The 22421-nt window shown below is 32.2% G+C and overlaps 2 protein-coding genes across 11 annotated transcripts in view; one reads left to right on the top strand and one right to left on the bottom strand.

Moving 5' to 3' along the window:
• Positions 1-11227, bottom strand: part of LOC123698449 (endophilin-A) — a 29001-nt gene extending 17774 nt beyond the window's left edge. For 9 of the 10 annotated variants that reach the window (XM_045645069.1, XM_045645074.1, XM_045645070.1 and 6 more), the window contains exon 1: positions 11021-11227. The gene's annotated coding sequence lies outside the window, so the exon portion shown is untranslated. Of the gene's footprint in view, positions 1-1172; positions 1276-11020 lie in introns of those variants that run through there. The other variant, XM_045645067.1, reaches the window with a different exon arrangement.
• A 513-nt stretch (positions 11228-11740) lies between these two features.
• LOC123698767 (dmX-like protein 2) overlaps positions 11741-22421 on the top strand; it is a 44779-nt gene continuing 34098 nt past the window's right edge. Inside the window, exons 1-13 of the mRNA XM_045645550.1 lie at positions 11741-12010; positions 12460-12660; positions 15357-15510; positions 16547-16620; positions 17928-18057; positions 18344-18464; positions 19106-19291; positions 19790-19917; positions 20131-20291; positions 20376-20451; positions 20783-20851; positions 21201-21387; positions 21692-21876. Coding sequence (XP_045501506.1) covers positions 11924-12010; positions 12460-12660; positions 15357-15510; positions 16547-16620; positions 17928-18057; positions 18344-18464; positions 19106-19291; positions 19790-19917; positions 20131-20291; positions 20376-20451; positions 20783-20851; positions 21201-21387; positions 21692-21876 — 1759 coding nt within the window. The 5' untranslated portion in view covers positions 11741-11923. The remainder of the gene's footprint in view (positions 12011-12459; positions 12661-15356; positions 15511-16546; positions 16621-17927; positions 18058-18343; positions 18465-19105; positions 19292-19789; positions 19918-20130; positions 20292-20375; positions 20452-20782; positions 20852-21200; positions 21388-21691; positions 21877-22421) is intronic.

Raw genomic sequence — 22421 nt, 5'->3', positions numbered from 1 at the left:
AAGGCGTGATTGAGTAACAGACAGACAGAGTTACTTTCGCATTTATAATAAGTATTAAGTATATAAATGAACGTTATGCTTTCTTCTATGTATAGATTTCCTAGGCAATGTGTATAAAATAATTTATTTCACACATTTCCGTGGGATTTTAGGAATTACATACATTTCCTAGGAATTTTATACAATGACGGATTACATACATTTCCGTTAACATAAACACAAAGTTAACGAGCAACAAAACCTTTGTTTGACCATATACTAGCGCTATGACAAAATGGGTAGAAAATTCTAATCTAAAAATTATCTCATTGTTTTTATTACTTGTGTAATTGACACACATACAAACATTACTTAATACTTCATTGTTTTCCTGAAACAAGAAGAATGCTTTATCATTATTAGAATTAAATAGGTCAACGTTTGACCTCCATTTCATCTTAAGGGACATGTAGAATGGACATATCTTTTCTTAAAGAGGAACCTTTCTTGTGTTATACATACAAGTAAAATTCGCATAGACGCCTAATGATAAGGGATATAATATGACAATGTAACCTTTACAATTCGAAAATGGTTTAAATATATAGCAAAATTAATAGTTTATTTTATTCGGATAAGCATTACGGTTTTTTTATGTTTAGTAGGTACCCTTTTAATTTCCACTCAAATCAATAACTGAAATATTTTACCACAATTGTCAATGTAATGTGTAACACTTCGTCGTTAACTCATCTATGGAAAAGAAAAGGGATAATATATAATTAGGTTTAATAATTGAATATAGGTAGGTGGTTATAAAAATTATCATATTATATTCCTACTATAATATACTCTACATTGAATTTATTAAGCCCTCTTGATGCACTTAAACTACCCACGTAACAGTAAAGATGCGCCCTCTCACCTTCTAACAAAATCATACAAATTGGATTTAAGAACGTTATTTTTGGCACTGCTTAAAAATAGCCACGATTACAAAATTACAATTTGCAATGAATGAGAATAACCATTTTGTCGACTAGCTGGTTTTGTCAATCAATAAACGCCTATTGTGCGATTATTTGATAGCCTTAATGCGTAAAGAAAGGTAAATGAAAAAATGTTCACGACACAATTATTTCTATGACCCTATTAAACAAATATTCCACACCAAAAAATAGTATATCACGTACCTTAGTTTTCTTATAAATGCCACAAACTGTGTAGGAGTTAAATTTGCTACGGTGCTACAAGTCTACGACGCGTAGCGGTCACGCGTATTTCGTAGCTCGGGGGCAACTAAGGCACCCGTAGGGCATGCAAGTGCGCGCGCAGCCTCGCCCCCACATTACGTGAACCCAATATCAATCCACAATTCTATTTCAAAATTACTTACCTATATACAATATACGTATATTCTATTTCAAATTGTGACATTTTTGGGTTATTGAAAACTTAAAATATCACATTTGTGTTGTATAGTATGAAAATAATAATTAATATCGTCCTTGTAATATTTCTCAGTAAGATATAAAAAAGCTAGAAACACCTAGTCTGAGAATTAACAATATAAAGAGAAAACAAGGACTTATAAAGCTCTAAAATTAGATATTAACTGAAATCTCAATACTATGAAATATCAATGAAAGTATTGACGTATTCTCGTAACCTATTTCAATGTTGGACTCTATTCATTCCTATTTCGTCGATTTGCTCGTTCTATTTAAAAAATAAGCTGTTTATTACACGGGACGGCTACATTAACACAACCTTTATTGACAATACAGCTTGAACAGTAGAGTCCGATAGCGTTAATGTTGTCGAAAACTAGTTTTCATTAAGCCGTATGGTGTGAGGGTGGCCATTGTAATGTGGTGGCGTGAAAATTGTAAATTTACTTTTTGTCACTTCGCATAACAATGCCGTAACTCAAACAGGATATAATGGAGTTCATTGTGACCTGATATAACTCAATGTTTTTCTTTTGATGTCAGACGAGTAATAAAAAAATGTAAAGTAAAATTAAATTATAAATTAAAGTTAAATTATAAAATAAATGATTGGTTAACGTAGCAAACATTTGAGAAATATATCGTCCGCACAATTGAATATACTGGAATACAAATACAACAAAAATACTAATATTATAATCAATGTTATTAATTTTATTTATTTGTACGAAATTTTCATTGCAATCTTCTTTAACTATACAAAAATAATTAAAGTGGATTAAGTGTATAAATATGAATAATTTGAGTGGTTATAAGCATTCCTTATTCGTACAACATAACCAATAACCACATTCAGCGCATTAAAGTATAGTAATCTTATCCGACAATGTTAGCCTGTCATGAACTGATTCATATTACTGTCGAAGTAATATTACGAAGTTAAAATATGTTTATTAGGATCTAAGAAGTTTCTGATCACGTAATATTCTCAGCATAGCTATCAGCTGTACGTCGCTACTCGCTATTGATATCCTTTGCTACATTTTATTTTACCGCAAAACTTTGTTTGCTTCGCGGACCACGTTCGTGTAACTTTGTCTTTTACAGCCTAAGTAGTTCCACGTCTTGGAAACTTTTGATATAAATTAAATTGCAGAAATGAGGTATAATTGCGTAATATTTAATATTTAAGTTTGAAATTAGTTTCGTCTTGTTTCTTATCATTATCGCCACGTTTCTCCCTGGTGGAGTTGGGTCGAAGAGGATCTTCATATGAGTTAAGTCAGGTTACATCACCTCATATCTCACCTTTGGTTTACAACAAGAAGGTTTTGAAAAATGTTTTATTATTTCTCATATTATTATAAATAAAAATTATAGATAGGTACGTTATATAATTTCAGATAACGCGTGTCGCATACCGCAATTTCAACAGTACGAAGTAGGTACCTACTTACGAATTATAATTGAACATTTTCATTTTCCTTGGTAAAATTATTGGTCTAAAACTGAGACACTAATCCATAAACTTGCCATACTTATAGTTTAGGTACTTATATCTTAGGTTTGAATCTATGTCTAAATTGCTAGATTTTAGACATAGATTCAAATAGATTGATCTCTTTATTTGATGCACGATTTGATTTGAAGCCTTTTCTACTTGATTTATTTAAATAACATCTATTAATAATGCTCAAGGTTTAAATAATACTTCACTGACTATATTAGATAACAATTTAATTAAATCAAATAATAATTTTCGCCGTCTGATAGGGCGTTCACTTCGAATATGTGGGCGTGCTTTATCTAAGGATATTCTGGTAAGGACACCCACAGAAATTTCGCCTACCTTTGTTAAATGAGATAAAAATATGTTATGAGATTTTTCATATGAATGTCTACCGTATTTTAGTTTTATTTCTGTCTCATTGACACATCATTTCCCATTATTGCTCCTGCGCGAAATTGATAGAAAAGATTTGTATTAATATACTCAGCAATAGAAATTGCCTTAATATTTAACTATTCGTAACTTATTCCCCTGTATGTTTCCGTTTTGTTTTCGTATGTATTTGAAAGTGTTCAGCATAATATTGTAGGTTTAACGCTTTTAATCGAATCAACTTTTATTCAACACAAACCTACAAACAATTTGAAAGAAATATCGTCCCTTCTCTAAAATCTTCTGTTTCATTAATATTATTTCGGCTAAGCCATATTAAAAAATAAATAAGATTTATATTATCATTATAATGTTAACCCTCAGTTATTAAATCCGCAGTCTAAGTGTAAAGGGACGCTCAAATAGCGAGATAGGGCAAATCTGTGACAAGGTTTTATTTAAGCCGCTATGAAATGCTTGCTACCGTGCTAGAGACATGTTTTTGACGTAATTTAAAGATAACTTTTTTGCTAGTTAAAGGTGTATTTCCTCATATTATCTATATTGGTCTTTCAAAGTATTAAATGAAACGCAAAGTATAACCTTTGACACAAATAAATTTTTATCCCGTCCGTGTACGGTGTGTATAATACTAGTTTTTTTAAATTAAGAAAATGTGTTATACGTAGTTTATTCAAAGCAATCCATCACACTTAATCAAGAACTAAACATAAAGGGCAGACGATATTCAACAGGGTTTCAGCCTTCTTGAGTTATACTATATTATACTACTATAGAATAAGAATAGTAGGGTGCTACTTTACTTAAGCTATTTAGGAATGTGTCAAGAGTAGAAATAAAACATTTTTAGAATCTATTAAGCAAAACAGTTCCAGTGCCAGTCCCTGATATTGCAATATTATAAAACCCTTGCAAGTAGAACGCGTTTGGTCACGTAGTTCTTATATTTCCCGGCAATATTAGATCGCTCGGCAAGAGAAGCTACAAATATTCCAGACTTTAGCGTTGCCTTTTTCCGAGGAACGTTTTGGACTGATGGTAGTTCACAACAACGTAAAAAAGATTTGGAAATCCTTAGTTTTTTTTATTTAAAGTTTTTCAAAAAATAACGTTTTCATGAGAATAAATATTAAGTGAAGTATATAATAATAATAATATAAGCTCTATGTTTCTATTATCAAAGAGAAAAACCAAAATTAACAGTTGTCACAAATCACCCAGTGCTCGGTAGAGCTATGCTCATAGGGTATGCTGTAGTCGAGCTAATAATAGTAAAAGTACATAAATTCATTACTGTCTCAAAAACAACTAAGTCCTATAAAAGTCCTTTAAAATAGATATATAACTGATTAAAAAAACAGACACACAGACTTATGAGGAGAAGGTTTATTTAAATACCCGAACACTTGGATCGAAGTAGGTAAGTGCGCGCGCATATTACATTTCCAAATCTTTTAAATTAAATAATACGCGAGGTGCATTTATTTCTCTATGATACCAAATCATGAAATAAATTATATCTCAATGTAAAGATACAATTATATACAGCATTATTATGAAGGTTACTTTCTCCACTCTCTCGGTAATTCATATATGTATTAGATTTAGATATGATAAAATTGCAGCAAGAAAAATTAACAATGAGAACTATCTAAGTATAATTTATTTGATTTGATTATCAGTACTATTAATTATCTTGTACCTTTAAAAGCGATTATTTACTAGTCAATACAAAAAATGATAGAAAAATCTATCAAAAAGGCTCTACATAAGATAGTACTGTTCCCAATTTGCATTTTTTACAAAATCGATCATGAACAAACGACTGCACTTTAAAGCGCACATGAATAATATTATTGGACTTTCAACGGCCTGTAACGCGATACATTTTGTCTGGCAAAATGAAATGACGCTACATATAACATGTTGTGTATCGCATCGCAATTCGCAACGTCTGTTGCGGTGAGTCCCGAATATCACTCGCAAACGGAAATTCACATTTGTATATCTGCACCGTGCATGTACCTACGACTTCTGAAATCTGAAATATGTCCCTCGTGAGTCTTAAAGCTTTATATTTGGAGCACATTTTGTTAAATTAACCTTTTTTTTATTTTCGGTTCTCAATCGCCTTACACATTCGTTTTAATGATAAACATACACAAAATGAGAATTTTGTATAAACATAAAACTTAAACAAAACCTGAATCTATTATCTTTACTTCTATAAACATAAACTCTTTGACACCTACGCTATGTCGAACTCTATTTGTGAATCCTTTAAATATAAATTCAGCCTACTCGGTAGGTTTCTTTAAATAAAACATGTTTTTACATTTATTAAGTGTATTTCGAGCTAATATAGCCACAGAATATAGCACTTCAAAATTTTACATGTCGTCCCTTTATACACATAAGAAATTGCGTTGTCACTGTTGGTCTTATTTACGAAGGTTTTGCCTCCCTCATCCCGTCGGGCCATCGCCCACCTCTAACCAAGTCAAAGGCATAAATATATAATAAGGAATTCAAATGGATATTATTATTTCGTCTGCTCAAATATAACCTTCAAAGAAGTATAAATAAGCTAAAAACATACCCGCCCTATTTTGTCCAGACATAATCGCTTTGTACATAGAAATAAAATGTGTAATTTTCCTCAATGGTATTTTTTTTCATACATAACATTCTTCAACAGGTGTGAAATTTATAATTGCGTCAAATATCTTATTATAGCCTATTCAGAAAATAGAAAACATTTTAATTTGAAATGGTACTAATTATTAACGGAAACTAATGTGTTTATAAATACAAAAATTATAATTATTATATTACCACATTCATAAGTTCATAACATCAAAACTTTAAATACTTATCAATTGACTATAGAAATCGTAAAAGCAAATTTAGATCATAGTTATTCGCCGATATATCAAAGCACTTTTTTTCAGATGATATTATGGACGTGTGGTGTTTCCCAAAGATGTTAAACAGTAGCGCGTAGGCGTGACGCCAAGATGTGGCGCCCGCCGGTCTGTCGACGTCGTGTAGCCATGAACCAGCCAGCCAAATAGGTTAAGAGACTGGTCAATCACTTTTATGTTTACCGCATTTTTAATGACAGTCATCAAACGAACCAACCTACCGCACTACAGCTTTTCTGCCGCACTACAGCTAAATGTATCTTTGAGAAAATAAAAATTAAAAAGCCCATTCACGATTCTGGCAAAAAACTTCGTTAGCTGAATAGTAAAACATTAATTACGTCATGAAGGGACGTTTTAATAGTATTGGCCCTGTATATAATAAAACGGTACTCTACAAATTACAAACGAACGAACATGAATAGTGGAACTTATGAATAATGGGGACAAAGAGCTTTTCAAACGCCGCCTATATTTGGTGAATGTTTAATAATCTAGCGACTTTTGTCGATTTAGGTTTATAGTTCTGTTTAACTATGAGCATAAATATTGGATTCATACGAATGTATAAATTGGAAATAATTTTTACAGCTATATAATCTAAACCCGAAAAATTAATATGTGGCGAATTTCATGTATTGTTTTCTAGGTATAATGATCATATTTTCACTTAAATTATGTGTTAATTTTTTATTTAGAATGCCAATGAGTATCCCGACCCAGCTATTATCAAAACGATGATATCCCATAAATGTGGTTTGCTTTAAATAAAAAAAAATAAAGAATAAAGTTTCCTTTTAAAACAATTACTAAATAATAAGATCACGAATTGATATGATTTTTAAGCATACCTACTTGGAGACTTACATACATACTACCTTTCAAGATATATCTTGCGTTATATTACATCATGAATAATCAGTTTTTCTTCTGAGTAATATGTTATATGCCTCCCACACTCTGCACTAACTAGGCTCTAGTTACCAAACTCGTAGGAGTTTGGTCCCCGTAAAAAATTTATTGTTGAAACGGGTCATTGGATGGCGTATATGTATTATGTAGGTATTCGTTATAATTTTTTTGTATTATTAGCAACACATAAATACATTTTACATCTAAATAGACAAGACATTTGACATTACAAGACGATGAACTGATGAAAAATGTTGATGGCAGAAAGAAAACCTAATGGATAAAATAAAAATTTACATTTGATATTCCTAACATATTCACAATGTTCACTGAATGTTAATGCCGAAGCTCATTCAGGTTGGACTTTCGCAAAATGTATTAACACTCCTCTCTCAGTGGAAGTGCCGTATCGCGAATGTACTATAATTTTGTAGAGTGACAGAGTAGATGCATTTTTATTTTACAGCTGTCACTAATCGATATTTTTGTGGTAGTTTAGCAGAATCCCTCCTCACTGGGATCGGAAATTGCCATATAATAAAGAAGTAGTGGTAGGTTGGGCAATCTCAACTGATAATATCACGGTCAGATATATTTTATTTTATGTATGTTAATTTTTCTCCGGAAAGTATCCGACAAATTTACCTACGTCAATTCTGAAGAAGGCTTTCACAATTTAACCGTGCTATAAATGAAATGTGGTGCCCGAACACAGTAAATAAAGAAAAGCAGAAGATTACGCTGAATGTGAAAAATATATAACCGTTAAATAAAATGAGGTCACAACCCTCTGACCCGCCGCGTTAGATAAAACATCGGGCAATATAGCTGTAAGTGCATAAAAACATTACATTAGTGTCCTTTAATCCGCACTGCTTTCCCAAATTACATGGGATTTATATTAATTATAAACATAGCTACATAAAAAATAATAAACGTCTGATTCTACATTTATAATCGGCCATGAACTAATGCTGTAAAACATTTAATTGTAATCATTTTTTGTCATTGTTTTACAAGTAAACAAACCAAAACGATAATAAAACATCGTACTATCTTATCGTACATTAAATTAGTCTGTGTTAGCGAATTATTTAACGTTCTTTATACTTATTAATAATTCTTCTATTATCGCAAGCAAGATACGATACAATCCCTCTGTTCTGTTGTCCTTTCATGTGAAGCCTGAGCGTCCGTCTTTCAAGGGCTCAACTCTCAAGGCCCTTTTTCAGTAACGTCTCAAGATATTAAGTTGAAATCAATATCTTATAACTTCACTTAGGGCTTAATAATGCTTAAGCTATTTTTAATATCCTATATTTATCAGTCCCAATGTGTTTTTGGTATAACTGGATTCATTCTTTTATCTGGCTTCAAATTTTAGTCATGGCTATAACATAGACTTCGCAATCATATAAACGTCTAAGTTTTTAAAACGACTTCTGAGAATTCAGGCTATGCATTAAATATTTATACACCATTTAAGAATGTAAGTTGGGTACCTTTGAGAGGCATACTTTTAGCAAGTACACATTAAAGCTTTTAGGCTTTTAAACAATATAGTTTCTCATTATAATAGCTACTTTAGGCGAAACTCTATAGTTTTACATTTTATAAGAAGTTGTTACGTTGTATGCGATCTAAGGTTAGGACCGTATAAGAACTTTATGTGTCACATGTTTTAAAAATACATACGATTAATGTACTTAGAAATCTTTTTTTCATACCGATAAACGTTATTGATCAACTTAGATTATTTTTAATTCGTCTGAATTAGCAGCAACGTCACAATGGCGCTGAGTCGGTCCTATTCTTAGGTGGATCGCATACCGCATAGATGTATTATGTAGAAAAATGTAAGTATAAATAGATTAAATTTGAGTGACCAACTTAATACAAAACGAAACCAATGAATCGTCAGATTAAGGTCCATTATCGTCAAAAAAACAATAAACAAATTTTACGTTCCTTTAAAGTTTACTAAAAGAAGCCGTTAAAAGTCGTATTTAAGCGGTTCACAAAGGGTATTAAAGGCCGAGTGTTTACAGTGCAAACATATGGTCGTTATAACAAGGCGGGATTTAAAACGACGGATGCAAGTAAAGCGCTAATTGAAGGGCCTGCGAGGGAGTACTATAAATAGACGGACCCCCGCGTGGTTCGCGTCTTTATTCCTATTGCACTTTTAATATATTTTATTTAAGTGCATTGATTTGTGAATAGCTGTTAAGGGCAAATTTAATAAAATTGTAATTTGAAATATCTGCATTTTTTATTTATTTTAATAGTGTTAAATATTGTAATGATGATCAGTAAAATAAGTTAATATTGAGGTATCCTACACAAGTAAGGCTGTTTTAGGTTTTTTATTACAACTAGCTTTAAAAAGTAACCTTTGTCAGTCTCTGGACATCCTAACTATCTCCAGCCACAAAAATCATAATTCAAAACTCCTTTATTGCAAAATGAAAGAAGGAACAACAAACACATTTGCATATTTAATATATTATACAAATTGTTTGCACATGAATATATAACAAACACAACATTTATTGTCTATATAGTATATATATTTCCAAACATGACTTTTAAATATCCTTTCACATTACAAATTATTTATCTTTTAATGTTCTGCCAATGTAATCATAATAACAAGAAAGTTAACAAATTTACCAACTGCATTTAACAATATGTATTTTATGTTTGACAGCTCACGGCTCAATTGTATTTACACACAGCCATATGTTTGTTCACTCGCTCCAGGTATTTAGTTTGATAGCGCTCCTGCGCTCATTAAGCACTATACCAAGTAGGTAAAAACAAATGATTATAACAAAATATGCCCTCTTAGAATTGCTACACAAAGGGCAGTGATAGTATAGATAACCTTTTTATCCTATTTCAGTGATTGCCTCAATTAATAATGATAAAATTATTACTTATTATAGACTACCCAATTGAGTTGCACTGATCACACACTCAAGCTCTATTATTCCATTTCAAATATTAAAACATTTTTTAAATTAATTAATGTACTTAATATTTGTTTGAAAATAAAAAGCTCCGTGGATTTATAATAAAGTACATCAATGAAAAAAATTGTACAATAGTAAATAAAAGGAACAACATATTTAACTTTTAAAGATACAGCAATGTTTACTTAACAATATACTCATGAAAAGCTTATCGAACAAATGTACACTGTAAAAAGGGTAAAATCTTGATAAAGAAGCCAAAATACATGCCTCGATATTGAGTTAAAAACATTCTAATAAATAAATATGATCCTTATGCCTAAACAGATAAGGTTCATTCATGATGAAAATTAGGCAATTATATTTATCATTTCAGTTATTAGTCTCAATTAGGAACTCTGGTTCGAAATAAAACACTCATTCATCCGCAATATCACACAGCGGGAAGTAAAGGCCAGTGATTTCTGTATTATCATGTCAATGATATGTCATCGAACAACGTTATAAACTCAAATATACATATTAGTAATATATATGTATTATAATACTATAGAAATTACTCAGATGAATGAAGAAGAGCTTAATAAACAATACATAAGCAAGTGTATTGTATGTATTCTATTTCAATTTAATTATATTTCTAAATAAATAAAAATTGGTATAAATTTTATTGAATTTTTAATGCTAATTTTCCCGGAATTATACATATTAAAATTTATAAGGTAGGTGTAGTTTTTTTTATCAAACGGGATTTTATTCAGAATTATTTTCATTACTCGTATGGTTGTAGAAAATTTGAATGTAATTAATTTAATAATGTAAAAAAACAAGGCAACAGTAGCTGGTTATAAGCAGACAAAAAATATTGTAACTTACCGAAGTTATGCGACGGTTTAACATACACACATAATATATATTATATCAATGAATTGTAACTAAAATCCGGCCTGTAACCTTTTAAAAATTTAATTTATATAAGACACAAAATTAATTAACAGTAATTTCTTATTTTATCGTTACAAGTCACAATCAGCAGTACACAAATTATTACAATTTACAACGGCAAGGGCAACGCACGCAACAACAAATGTCAAGTTCATATGTCATCTGTCAGCTGTCACTGTCAAACATCAGTTTGCAAAAAAAATTGCCATATAAAATAACACAACAGATTACAGAATAAAGATTATATTTAAACAAAGTTTAAACATGTTATAATACCGTATCATATCTAGTTTTATGAGTTAATGAGTTAGTAACAAGCTAAGATTAAAGTAATGAAATGAATTACGATGATTTATAAGAGTTCATATCATTCATTATAAAATAAACCGTACGTTATATCTAGCACGTACAGGCTACTGCATAGTTATTAGCTAATAGAAAATATGTATAAATATGAATTGCTTACAAAAAAGTTAAACTCCTCTCTTTCATTAATTTTTGAACCGATTTTCATTGTGAATGTTTAAAATATCTACATTTAAAAGATCTAAATAATTAATTGTCTGTTTTTAATTAACTGTCATTTTTACAATGTATCTCTTAATCTCTTTCCTTCATTACGTAGGTACGTCAACTACGTCATTCTATCAGGTTCGATGTGTGGTTTCCGCAGAACTACTACCTATTCTTGATCGTACAAACAGCTTACAATAAAATTAATTCATAATGATAGAGGTTTATAAAAATTATGTTTCATTATAATGTAGTGATGATAGTGGTGTGTTGTTACGCGGTGCAAACTTAATAAAGGAATTATAATTATATTAGCTCATAATGAACTGTCATCAAGTACTCAGTGGTGCCTGTAATTCAGGAGATCAATGTTTTGCTGTTGGTTCTGTTGAAGGAATACCTTTTACAGTAAGTGTGTTCGATGAATTATTTATTTAGAGGGGGCGGATTCGCTAAGTACTCCCTTTGACATTCTAAATATGATGTCTTTATGAGGAAAATATTGCATATTTCTGAATAGATAACAGTAGCAAAATGAGATGTTTGTTTAACTTACTCTTAATACAAATGTTAAGTAAGAATTTCCATAATTTCAATACAATACACCTTCAAGCAAGCTCAAATTTGCAATGGTTGGATATTTAAATGACAATATTGTTGTTAGTTGTACAAGACATTGTTTACCTTGGAATGATGAACATAGATACTATGGTTAGATGCAAGAATAGTTGCTTAGATTATGTCATCAATTATGTATTAAAATCCTATTTATTAAAATATATGAGTTATAAGAAGAAACAAATTTCAATTTTCCTAAACAATTGAGTTGTAATAGTAATTTATGAGTATATTTTTAGGCATATGCAGCAGGATGTAATATAGTAATATTGGCATCAAATTTTGAACGTGTGCAAATAATACCTGGTGCCATACATGGCTATATACGTATCAGCTCTTTGGACTGTAGCACAGACACTGGTAAAATAGCAGCGGCATATGGAGCAGAAGTGTGTATATTTGAACCTACACCATTGATACACACTGCGTCTACCACTCATGTAAGTACATTTAACATTTTTATTTAAAGTGCATTTAAAAAAGTTAGCATTATAATTAATGCTGTATTTTCGTAAATGTATATTTATTAAAAAAAATTATGCATTATATCAATATTACTTATTACTAAATATGGATAATTATATTCAATTTTATATGTAACTAGCTGTTGCCAGCGACTTTGCCCATGTGGTGTAAATAAATGTTTGGGGTATAATCTCTTATCCCTTAATTTATCCCCATGGGGGTAGAACTTGTCAAAATCCTTAGCAGATGCCTACATCATAGTGATATCTGCATGCTAAATTTCAATCTGAGTAATCAATAAAGTATTTTAGTATGTTTGTTAATAGATCAATCTGTAACCTTTGCATTTTGATTCAGAAATATAAACCGAAATTTGAAATATTATTTTTTGGATGTAAAAACGAAATTATAGCAAAAACTTTTGATAAGATATGAGATGGAACCTATCTTTGTTTACCTTCTTATCTGACACCTATTGATTTAGTAGTCCAGATATAGACTGATGAATACTTAACATAGTCTTAAAGATTAATAAAAATATAAATCTTATCAACACTGTACCTCTAATGTTTTTTCATTGCATTATGCTATTTTTCATATATAAAACAGACTCAAGTTGTAATGTATGTGAAATGATTATGTAAATTATTCATTCATTCATACTCATTATAAATGTGTACATGTATTGATGTAGTAATAGTATACAACTACCAATGTTTGAATAAAATGTATGTCAAATTGATAATTTAACACTTTTATGAATAAACTGAATATAATAGATATGATTATAATATATGTAATTAATTATACTTAATAATGTAATTTATAAGTGATTTCTAACGAAAAGTAAAAAGAAAAAAAGGAGACACATTTGGAATGAATAGAGTAGAGAGAAAACAGAACCTTCAAACATTTTTAAGCAACACATTAGTTAACTGTTAAATAACAAATTATATTATTTATTGAGGAATTGTTTTTAAGATGTGTATTTTGAATTGAATACATTATATAATAAATATGATATACAATGTTTCGACTCTGTATTGATATCACAGGTAGATGTAGTAAACAAAAATATATACACAATATATGAATGATCCCATTAGGCCGAATTAGCGCCATGGATTGCGGTCGAGCGTCACCTTGACGTAAAATACTCTTAAATGTTTATTTTCTGTTCAATTACATGTTCTGCGTATACTGTGTCTAAAATATCTGTAAATAAATGAGGAAATGGGGTTAATGATTAAAGTGTCCAGACAAATGCATGGTATCCTACACTATGTTTATATTTCTAATGATACATACCTATATGGATTACGTATATTTATTCATAAAAGTTTCCAATTCGTATTTAATTATGCTCATTAAATAAATAAACGAGCATTTCATCAGCGGTTGTTTAATTCTCTGTTAGAAAATGTACAAATTGTGCACACAAATCATTATAGGATGACGACTATACTTCCGAATCATTAAATACGACACGAAAAATTATTAAGAAATACAGTGATTATATTCCGAACAGTTTTGCAATTACACAACGAATAATAAACTGACGAATATATTTACGCAGTGCGGTTTTTACTAGTTATAATTAATCCAATCATTTTACATATGAACATTTAGGACCTTGTCGTAATAAAAAATAAGTCTGTTGTCTTGTATTACGAATAAATTAATGGACAAAGAAACGTAAGATAATATTCTTCCCGTCTATCTTTATCTCGCAATGATTGGTAAAGTTTCAGATGTTTTTAATTGAAAAAAAAAAAGATAAGTTGCTTATATTACGTTATATTTTTTCGAATCCTTATTGTTTACTGTATGAGATTTTAAGTTGAATTAGCGATCATTTAGCGATCATTTATGGATGGCAATTTGTGCCCTCAAATCCTAAAAAGGATAAAACGAGCGTGTGTGTCCCAATTATCAAGTTCTCATAATTGGAACAACAGCACGAGACGGTCCACCTAATTTTGTTTTTTACTCCTTGATCAAGATATCTCAAAACTGATGTCGTGAGTTAATTCGTCAAACGGATATTATGTTAAGGATTTCTAAACGGGTTTGCTTGAATCAATTTGTTCAGTACGCGTCGGTCACATGACTTACAATTGTATATTAAATTGCTCTTCATAATAATGCAACAGCGCTAACTTGCTAACTTACGTCACACCCCTATTACAAAAATTCGCGTTCTAATAGAAAACTATTGGTTTCGTATGTTACATTTTAATTTAACCAGTTTTTTATGTTGACGGATATGTGTCAGTAGGTATGTGTAATCGCATTAAAATTAATAACTAAATGTGATTGTATTGGTTTGTAGCATTTCATGGGTAGATAGTTACTAATTAGATTCTAATGTCGTAAGTAACTACTTCTTACGCAGTTCATCACACAGATATTTTAATCCGTTTGTGAGGCCTTCAATAATGATATTCTTTAACGGTTATATATTGTTTGATTGCATAACGAGACGACATCGTTGTTTATTTCTTTTAACTCACAGCCAATTTATTTTATGATGTAAACTTGTAACGTAGTATAACGATATATTGAGCTATAACTTATGACAAAAGTAAAGTTCCAAGTTTTACCTGTCTACGAAGGTATTTTTACAGCGAGTCTTTTCAATAGTATTAATTAACAACTCGCTTAATTTTAGGGTTTGGAATACCGATGGGTGCAAACAGGCAAATTAGTAGCGGATGGTCCCATAACAGCATTATCTTGGAATCTAGAGGGTACGAGATTACTGACTGGAGGTAGAATATTACAACTGTGGCACCAAGCATCACTATACCAAGATGACAGTCAGCGTGAGTGGTGTTTTAGTTTTTATCTTTCTTTCTTTCTATACCTAGGTATGCCAACTATGTATAAAAGGTAATACCTACGTGTAAAATGGAATTATCGGATTTAAATTGTCGCAATCTATCTAAAGTCTTAAACATTGCAATGATTGGTTCTCTTTCTTATAAAAATAAATCAAATATTATGCTTACTTAAAAAAATAAAAGAATTGGGTATATTATATAGCGTGACTATAACGGCATTCGTTTTTCTAAATACCTCAGTGTTAATCACTGGAACACAAATTAACGCGTTTTAATTACAAATACTTGATATTTGCATGAAAATCTGATAAATTTTAGAAAGAATTCTATTTACTATTCGGTTAACATCTACCTACAATTAGCTTGAATTTAGAAATCTACACTAAAATAATTGTACAGACTCACAATAAATTTAATTGGTTATATTAATCAAATTTATCAATTAAAAAAGCAGTTTCATTACGCATGTTTCAGACTGATTTAGTTTATTGCGTTTTATAAATACCACAGTCGTCATAATGATATAAATCTTGAAATTGTGCTCAATGCATACTGAAGCTGTTTCGTTTAAGACCATTTCGGTACGAACCGAGCTTCCTGGCAGGTTTCCAGTACCTTCTCTTGTTACAGTTTTATTGATTCTTCTATTTTAGGTCAGATTAATTTTTTTCCATAAAAGTTGTTGAACAATAGAAATATTAACTCTGCACTCGCGTTTCGTCTAAGCGATTATACAAAACTTATCTAACTGGTTAACTATTGTAATAGAAACAAACAACCAGCGATTTTTCTTCGTAACTATTCACTACATAAATCTCAAATGTTTTACACATAAAAGAGCAAAACAATATATTTAAATCCATATCTTACAATTATTATTCTTAAGGATACCTAAATCTTAACAATCCTATTCAGCAGGTAGGTATTTGTGTGTAAAATTTATGAAAACGTAAACCGATTTTCTTCTGTCGTTTAATTTTAAATGAACGTAGGATTTTAATATTAATTTATTTTACAGCAAGTTCCGGTGTCACATTCCAAATCGGCGGTGACAAAGACGACAAACCGAAACAAGCTGAAGAGGAAGAGCCTGTAAGTTCAATTGATCTAAATTCTAGATTGCCAACTAGCGAGATAAGATAAACAGAATCATGAGCGCTCTACCTATCTTGATATCATTGTTTGACCATACGTGTGTACTGTGTACTGTCTTTGCTTTATCACGAGTTTGCTAAGCGTTTGATTATTGTTATTAATCACGTGACCTTTTAAAGATAGAAAACTGGACTGTTCCATGTTCGGGATGTTTTTCGGCGTCTCATTTAAAATTATAATCAAACATTAATGCACATATTCGTAGATCGTAATCACTCGAGATTTTTATCTACTTAAGAACTAGAAACTTGTGTTGACCTTAACTCGAGTGTGATGATATAATCGATAAAATGCATTAGACCACAGTTGATAGATTTCGAGTTCGTCTATAAATATTTTTGTATGCATTTATAAGTTACACACTTAGCTCTGTTTTTTATTAAACACAGCAATTAAAATGAAGATAAAAAAATATAAAAAAGTAATTGTTTCGCTGTTTAGCATCTACATAGTTAATCTTATTTGCTTCAAGTTGTATTGTCGAAGAAATTGAAAAAACTTACTCGGAAATAAATACATAGAGTTAAAACAAAGTAACATTTTCGCGTAGCATAATATGTATTCTTATTAGAATTACACACAAAGTAATAAGAGTTCTTCTATTATACTACATCATACTAACTGAGTACTCATAGTTTTGTAAACTAAACTTAACTTTCGAATTATTCCATTAACAGTACATACAGAATGTTCAAATTAATTTTGGTGTAATGTGATACATGGACCTTATAGTTTTTTAGACGCACAGCTGAAATAAAATATTTATTTTTCTTTTAAATGTATCGCGTAGCTCGCACGTACTACGCCGCTAATTAGGTCATTGTGTCTATGAAACCATAATCTTACCATAAGGGGCTGTTAAGAGCAAATTTAACAGTGACTGCGCTCTCCTTTACTCCGATACAATTGGACAATGTGCGCAAACGAGAGCGCAATATCACTGTTGATGATTTTAAGACCAATCTTTGCAATTATTTTTTATCGAGCCGATTTCGTCCAATTATGTATCTAGTCCGTCCACGTTCAAAATATGATGAATATTAAAATACATATATTTTTTTGATGGGCTAGAATAAATATCTTTTCTTAAAAAACTGCTCAAATAACTTCAATTTGGTGTTGTCAGCGTTCCTTAAACCTAAGCGTTCAGCGGATGGCAAAGGTCGGCGCGTTGTCATGTAACAATGTATACAAATAGATGTTTAAAAATGTATATTATTTTATATAATAAATTTATTATACAGGGTTGGTTATGTGTATGGCAATGTCACACGGCCACGCCGGCGCACCACCTCGCCTTCAGCCCGGATGGTGTGCTGTTCGCTACATCTGGCATCAATGATAGACTCGTCAAGATTTGGTATCAAAATAAAGGTAAGTTTAAAGTATTAGCTAATTAATGAATTTAAGGTCGTTATGCTTCAACTTCATCCATCATATCTTGAATTCAACTAGACTCTAGATTATTTGTACCGCTAAAAAGGCTTTTACGAAACTGTAAACTATCACTTTCGGTTTCGTAAAAGCTTTTTTTATTGTATCTCTATTATCCTTCTACTTTTTCGAATTATACGAATATTGCTTCTGAATCATTTCATATCTTTTAGTCTAATTATGTTGACAAAAATATATTATTTTTATCATGCTTTAATGTTTTCAGTACTGGTGCAAGCCCACGGAGAGCACTCACCGTCCGAGTTAAACTACACGTTTATATACGTGGCGCATCCACGGGCCGTCACGCATCTCTCGTGGCGGAAGACTAGCAAATATATGCCAAAGTAAGTTTGTTTAGGTATGCTTGAGTATACAATATAGAGAATTATTTATTGTTGGGTGAATCAATGCTAATATTTTCAATATTATTCATGTTAAGATCAACATTGGAAGCATTGTACAGTTTACACTGTATATTTATTTTTATTATTTATGTAAACTGTTTGTTTGTCATACCCAAAGTCTATTTTAGCAATTCACGTACAATAACAACTAGATTCACAACACGCTTAAAAATGACCACAACAAAACTCTGCCTACGCGTGTATTAGGTAGAGTTTTGTACTAAGCGATGCAATAGACTATGAACACTAATGCTACGAAATATGGTGCTATTTTCAATGAATCTTTTATATTACGCTGCATGGTTAGTGGATACTCTTTTCAATGCTCAATTGTGAATCTCGGTTCAGCTTATATAATAAAAAAAAAACGATTTTATGATATACGAAGATATCAAAAAAATTGAATTTGAATTTGAATTGTCAAAAAAGAAGTTTAACTAAAAAAATATTTATATAAACTTGAATAAAAGATTTGCATTCACAGTCCCAAACCGGAAAAAATCTTTACAATTTCTCCACATGTACCCTTTCTGTATCAAAATAACGAACAACTTTTTAATGACTAATTTGAACTCGCACAGGGGCAGCGTCGGCAACGTGCTAGTGACGTCATGCGTGGACAACATCTGCCGCGTGTGGGCGGAGACACTATTGCCGGAGGACGAGTGGGGCGGCTCGGTGACTGCACACTCTCGGTCCCCGCCGCGCAGGCAGCGCGCGACGCACCGCCACAAGCATCGGTTCATGCAGCGCTTGAAGCATATGAAGTGAGTTGGGATTTGAATTTGGAATTTTTCATGTGATGTACTAATGTTCGCTTTACAGCGCTTAGTGAGAAGTGAAAGGGCTGTTGTTGTTTTCTATGTGATTTTATTATGTGTGCTTTGCAGCGATTAAAGAATGAAGCACGAGTAGTGAAAGATCGTCTGTTTTTGGAACATTATCTTTCATAATTGGAACATGGATGATTAAAATATGCTTTACAGTGCTTAAAGCGCACGGAGTCAGTAAGGGAATGTGCTTAAGATACAATATATGCCTTATGTCAATGTTGATATTTGGAAGAAGAATAATGTATGTGAATAAAAATGTCTGCTTTGCAGCGCATGAAGTAAATAAGTGAGAATTTTAAAATCCGTGTTTATGATTTAGAATGCTGTATATGAATATGTTTTGAGTGCTAATTCACACGAAGTGAGAAGTAAGTTTATTCGAAAAGCATGTAAAATATTCACAAGAAATGATTGCTAATAAATTTGTTCTAGAACGTGTTTCCATATCCGACGTAACGCACAGTCGTCGAAGCAGCCGAGCGCGCCTATCCCAACACTGCCTTCCACCTACAGTGCTCACGATTTCCACAACCCCTATCACTCTACTTCATATACGGGTGGTAAGTTTATACAATATTACTTTTTTTAACATTTGAAAGATAAAAAAATATAGATATTCATAATAAGTATCAATATAATCAAATTCGTACATAAATTCAAGGTAAAAAGGCGATAAAAAATTTGGTCCTTCGAGTCGGATATGTTATTAGTATTTTCATTACATCTTATAACACACCATAATAATTGAATTGTTATTTTTCTCCTCTTTCTAGGTCTTCATTTCCATCTAGCAGCATCAATAAACGCTGAGACGGATATACCGCTAGTGCCGTCTCTGTCTGGAGGTGGTCGCTTCATCCTGCATTGGCTACATAACAAAGAAATGCACTTTACAAGTCAAGCGGAAGCTATACTACATGATTTAACTAAAAAAGTAACAGTTCTACTTTTATTTAAATGTATAAATGTGTGTATTTATAACTCTGATAATTTTTGTATTAAAATATTATTCATTCAGATTCTAGATAAAGAAGAAACAGAAGAAGGTGGTTCCGGATCAGATCATACCGCACATCACGATGGCGAACATGAAAGTAAGACATTTATTTCGTCTTTTATTTAGTTCGAAATCGATTATAATCATATTTATTTTCTTTGTCAATACTTATACATTCATTAATACATCGCAAACGCTAACACTAAGATCCTATATGATTGCCCTCATACTTTCAATAAACACATACAAAATACACTGAACATGTACGAAAGTTACAATATAGTTCTAGAAAGTTTCCTAAGAATATACATTTGAGAAACACAATATATTCACTAAATCGTATAGGACCTATAAAGTAGATACGCCAATTTATATAACAAAATTTGCTTCGTAAATAAGTTGAATGCTTATTCCATGCTGCAAAGTAGGAAATAGACGGCCGAGCCATCACTTGACTAAAGTACTATCTGAGGACAGCAATAGCGATGAGAATCCAGGTAATGTAATCATGAGCTTAATGCTTCGTCTTTCTTGTTTGAAAATTTTGCAAATCTCATAATAAATTTTGTTTGAATTCTAATAAAAATGAACTTTTTTTTCAATATTTTTAACATTTTTTTTTACTATACTATAATATCTCTTTTGTACTTGTTTTTACTCTGCTATTTCTAAAAAAAATGAAGGTAATCCTGCTATTACGTAATAATAATTGCTTAGTAAAAAAGGCAGTTGGAGTTACAGAACGGTGTTAAACAGTATCTTACAATGCATGTATACGTATAGTGAACATTTTGCAAACGAATATTTACTACATATGATAATTTTCATTAATTTTTCAATTTATAGGTAACGGTAACCATAGCCATCCAAGCCTGTCAAACACGACGTCCATAAACTCGATCGCAACTGACGTCACGTGCACGCACTTGCCGGACTCGCTCGACGCAAAGATAGAAGGGCTATTGCGAGATTGGCACCAGAGTCCCGATCTGCTGTTCTCTATACACCCTGTTGATGGCAGTTTTCTTATATGGTGAGTTTATAATTAAATAGTTTAGGAATACTTGGTGTTGTTATATTCATAAATTCGTGACAGTTAAAAATATATGGCTTTTTTTTGTAGATGATAGTTATCTATAGCTTTGTAGACTATGTTCAGGTTATTTTTTTAGTTTATGTATTTAACTTTCTTTTACTTTCATTCCAAAAATTTTAAATTATTTTTTTAATGTAATATCACTTTCCTCGACAGTCAAATATAAACTAGCATGCAACACGATGCGCAAGTGCGTTGCGATTGCCAACTTCCCACCCTTAACTATAACGTAACTATACAGGGTGTGCGAGTGGCTGGACGAGCTGCAAGCGGGCGCGATCCGGCAGGCACAAGTGTCGTTCTCCGCGCGCATCCCGTCCGCGTTCCCGCTGGGCGACGCGACCACCATGTGCACGCCGGCCGCGCTCTACCACGCGGCCGCGCAGCCGCTGTACGTGCGCCACCGGACCAAGCCGGTCACTGCGGGTACGGTACACGCCTCAGCACATAGTATACCGGCAGACGTGAAGCCGGTCACTGCGGGTACGGTACACGCCTCAGCACATAGTATACCGGCAGACGTGAAGCCGGTCACTGCGGGTACGGTACACGCCTCAGCACATAGTATACCGGCAGACGTGAAGCCGGTCACTGCGGGTACGGTACACGCCTCAGCACATAGTATACCGGCAGACGTGAAGCCGGTCACTGCGGGTACGGTACACGCCTCAGCACATAGTATACCGGCAGACGTGAAGCCGGTCACTGCGGGTACGGTACACGCCTCAGCACATAGTATACCGGCAGACGTGAAGCCGGTCACTGCGGGTACGGTACACGCCTCAGCACATAGTATACCGGCAGACGTGAAGCCGGTCACTGCGGGTACGGTACACGCCTCAGCACATAGTATACCGGCAGACGTGAAGCCGGTCACTGCGGGTACGGTACACGCCTCAGCACATAGTATACCGGCAGACGTGAAGCCGGTCACTGCGGGTGCGGTACACACCTCAGCACATAGTATACCG

This window comes from Colias croceus, chromosome 16, assembly GCF_905220415.1.
Source record: "Colias croceus chromosome 16, ilColCroc2.1".
Classification (NCBI taxonomy): Eukaryota; Metazoa; Arthropoda; class Insecta; order Lepidoptera; family Pieridae; genus Colias; species Colias croceus.
The sequence above is the reverse complement of the archived record's forward strand: the minus strand, read 5'-3'. Positions and strand labels throughout refer to the sequence as shown.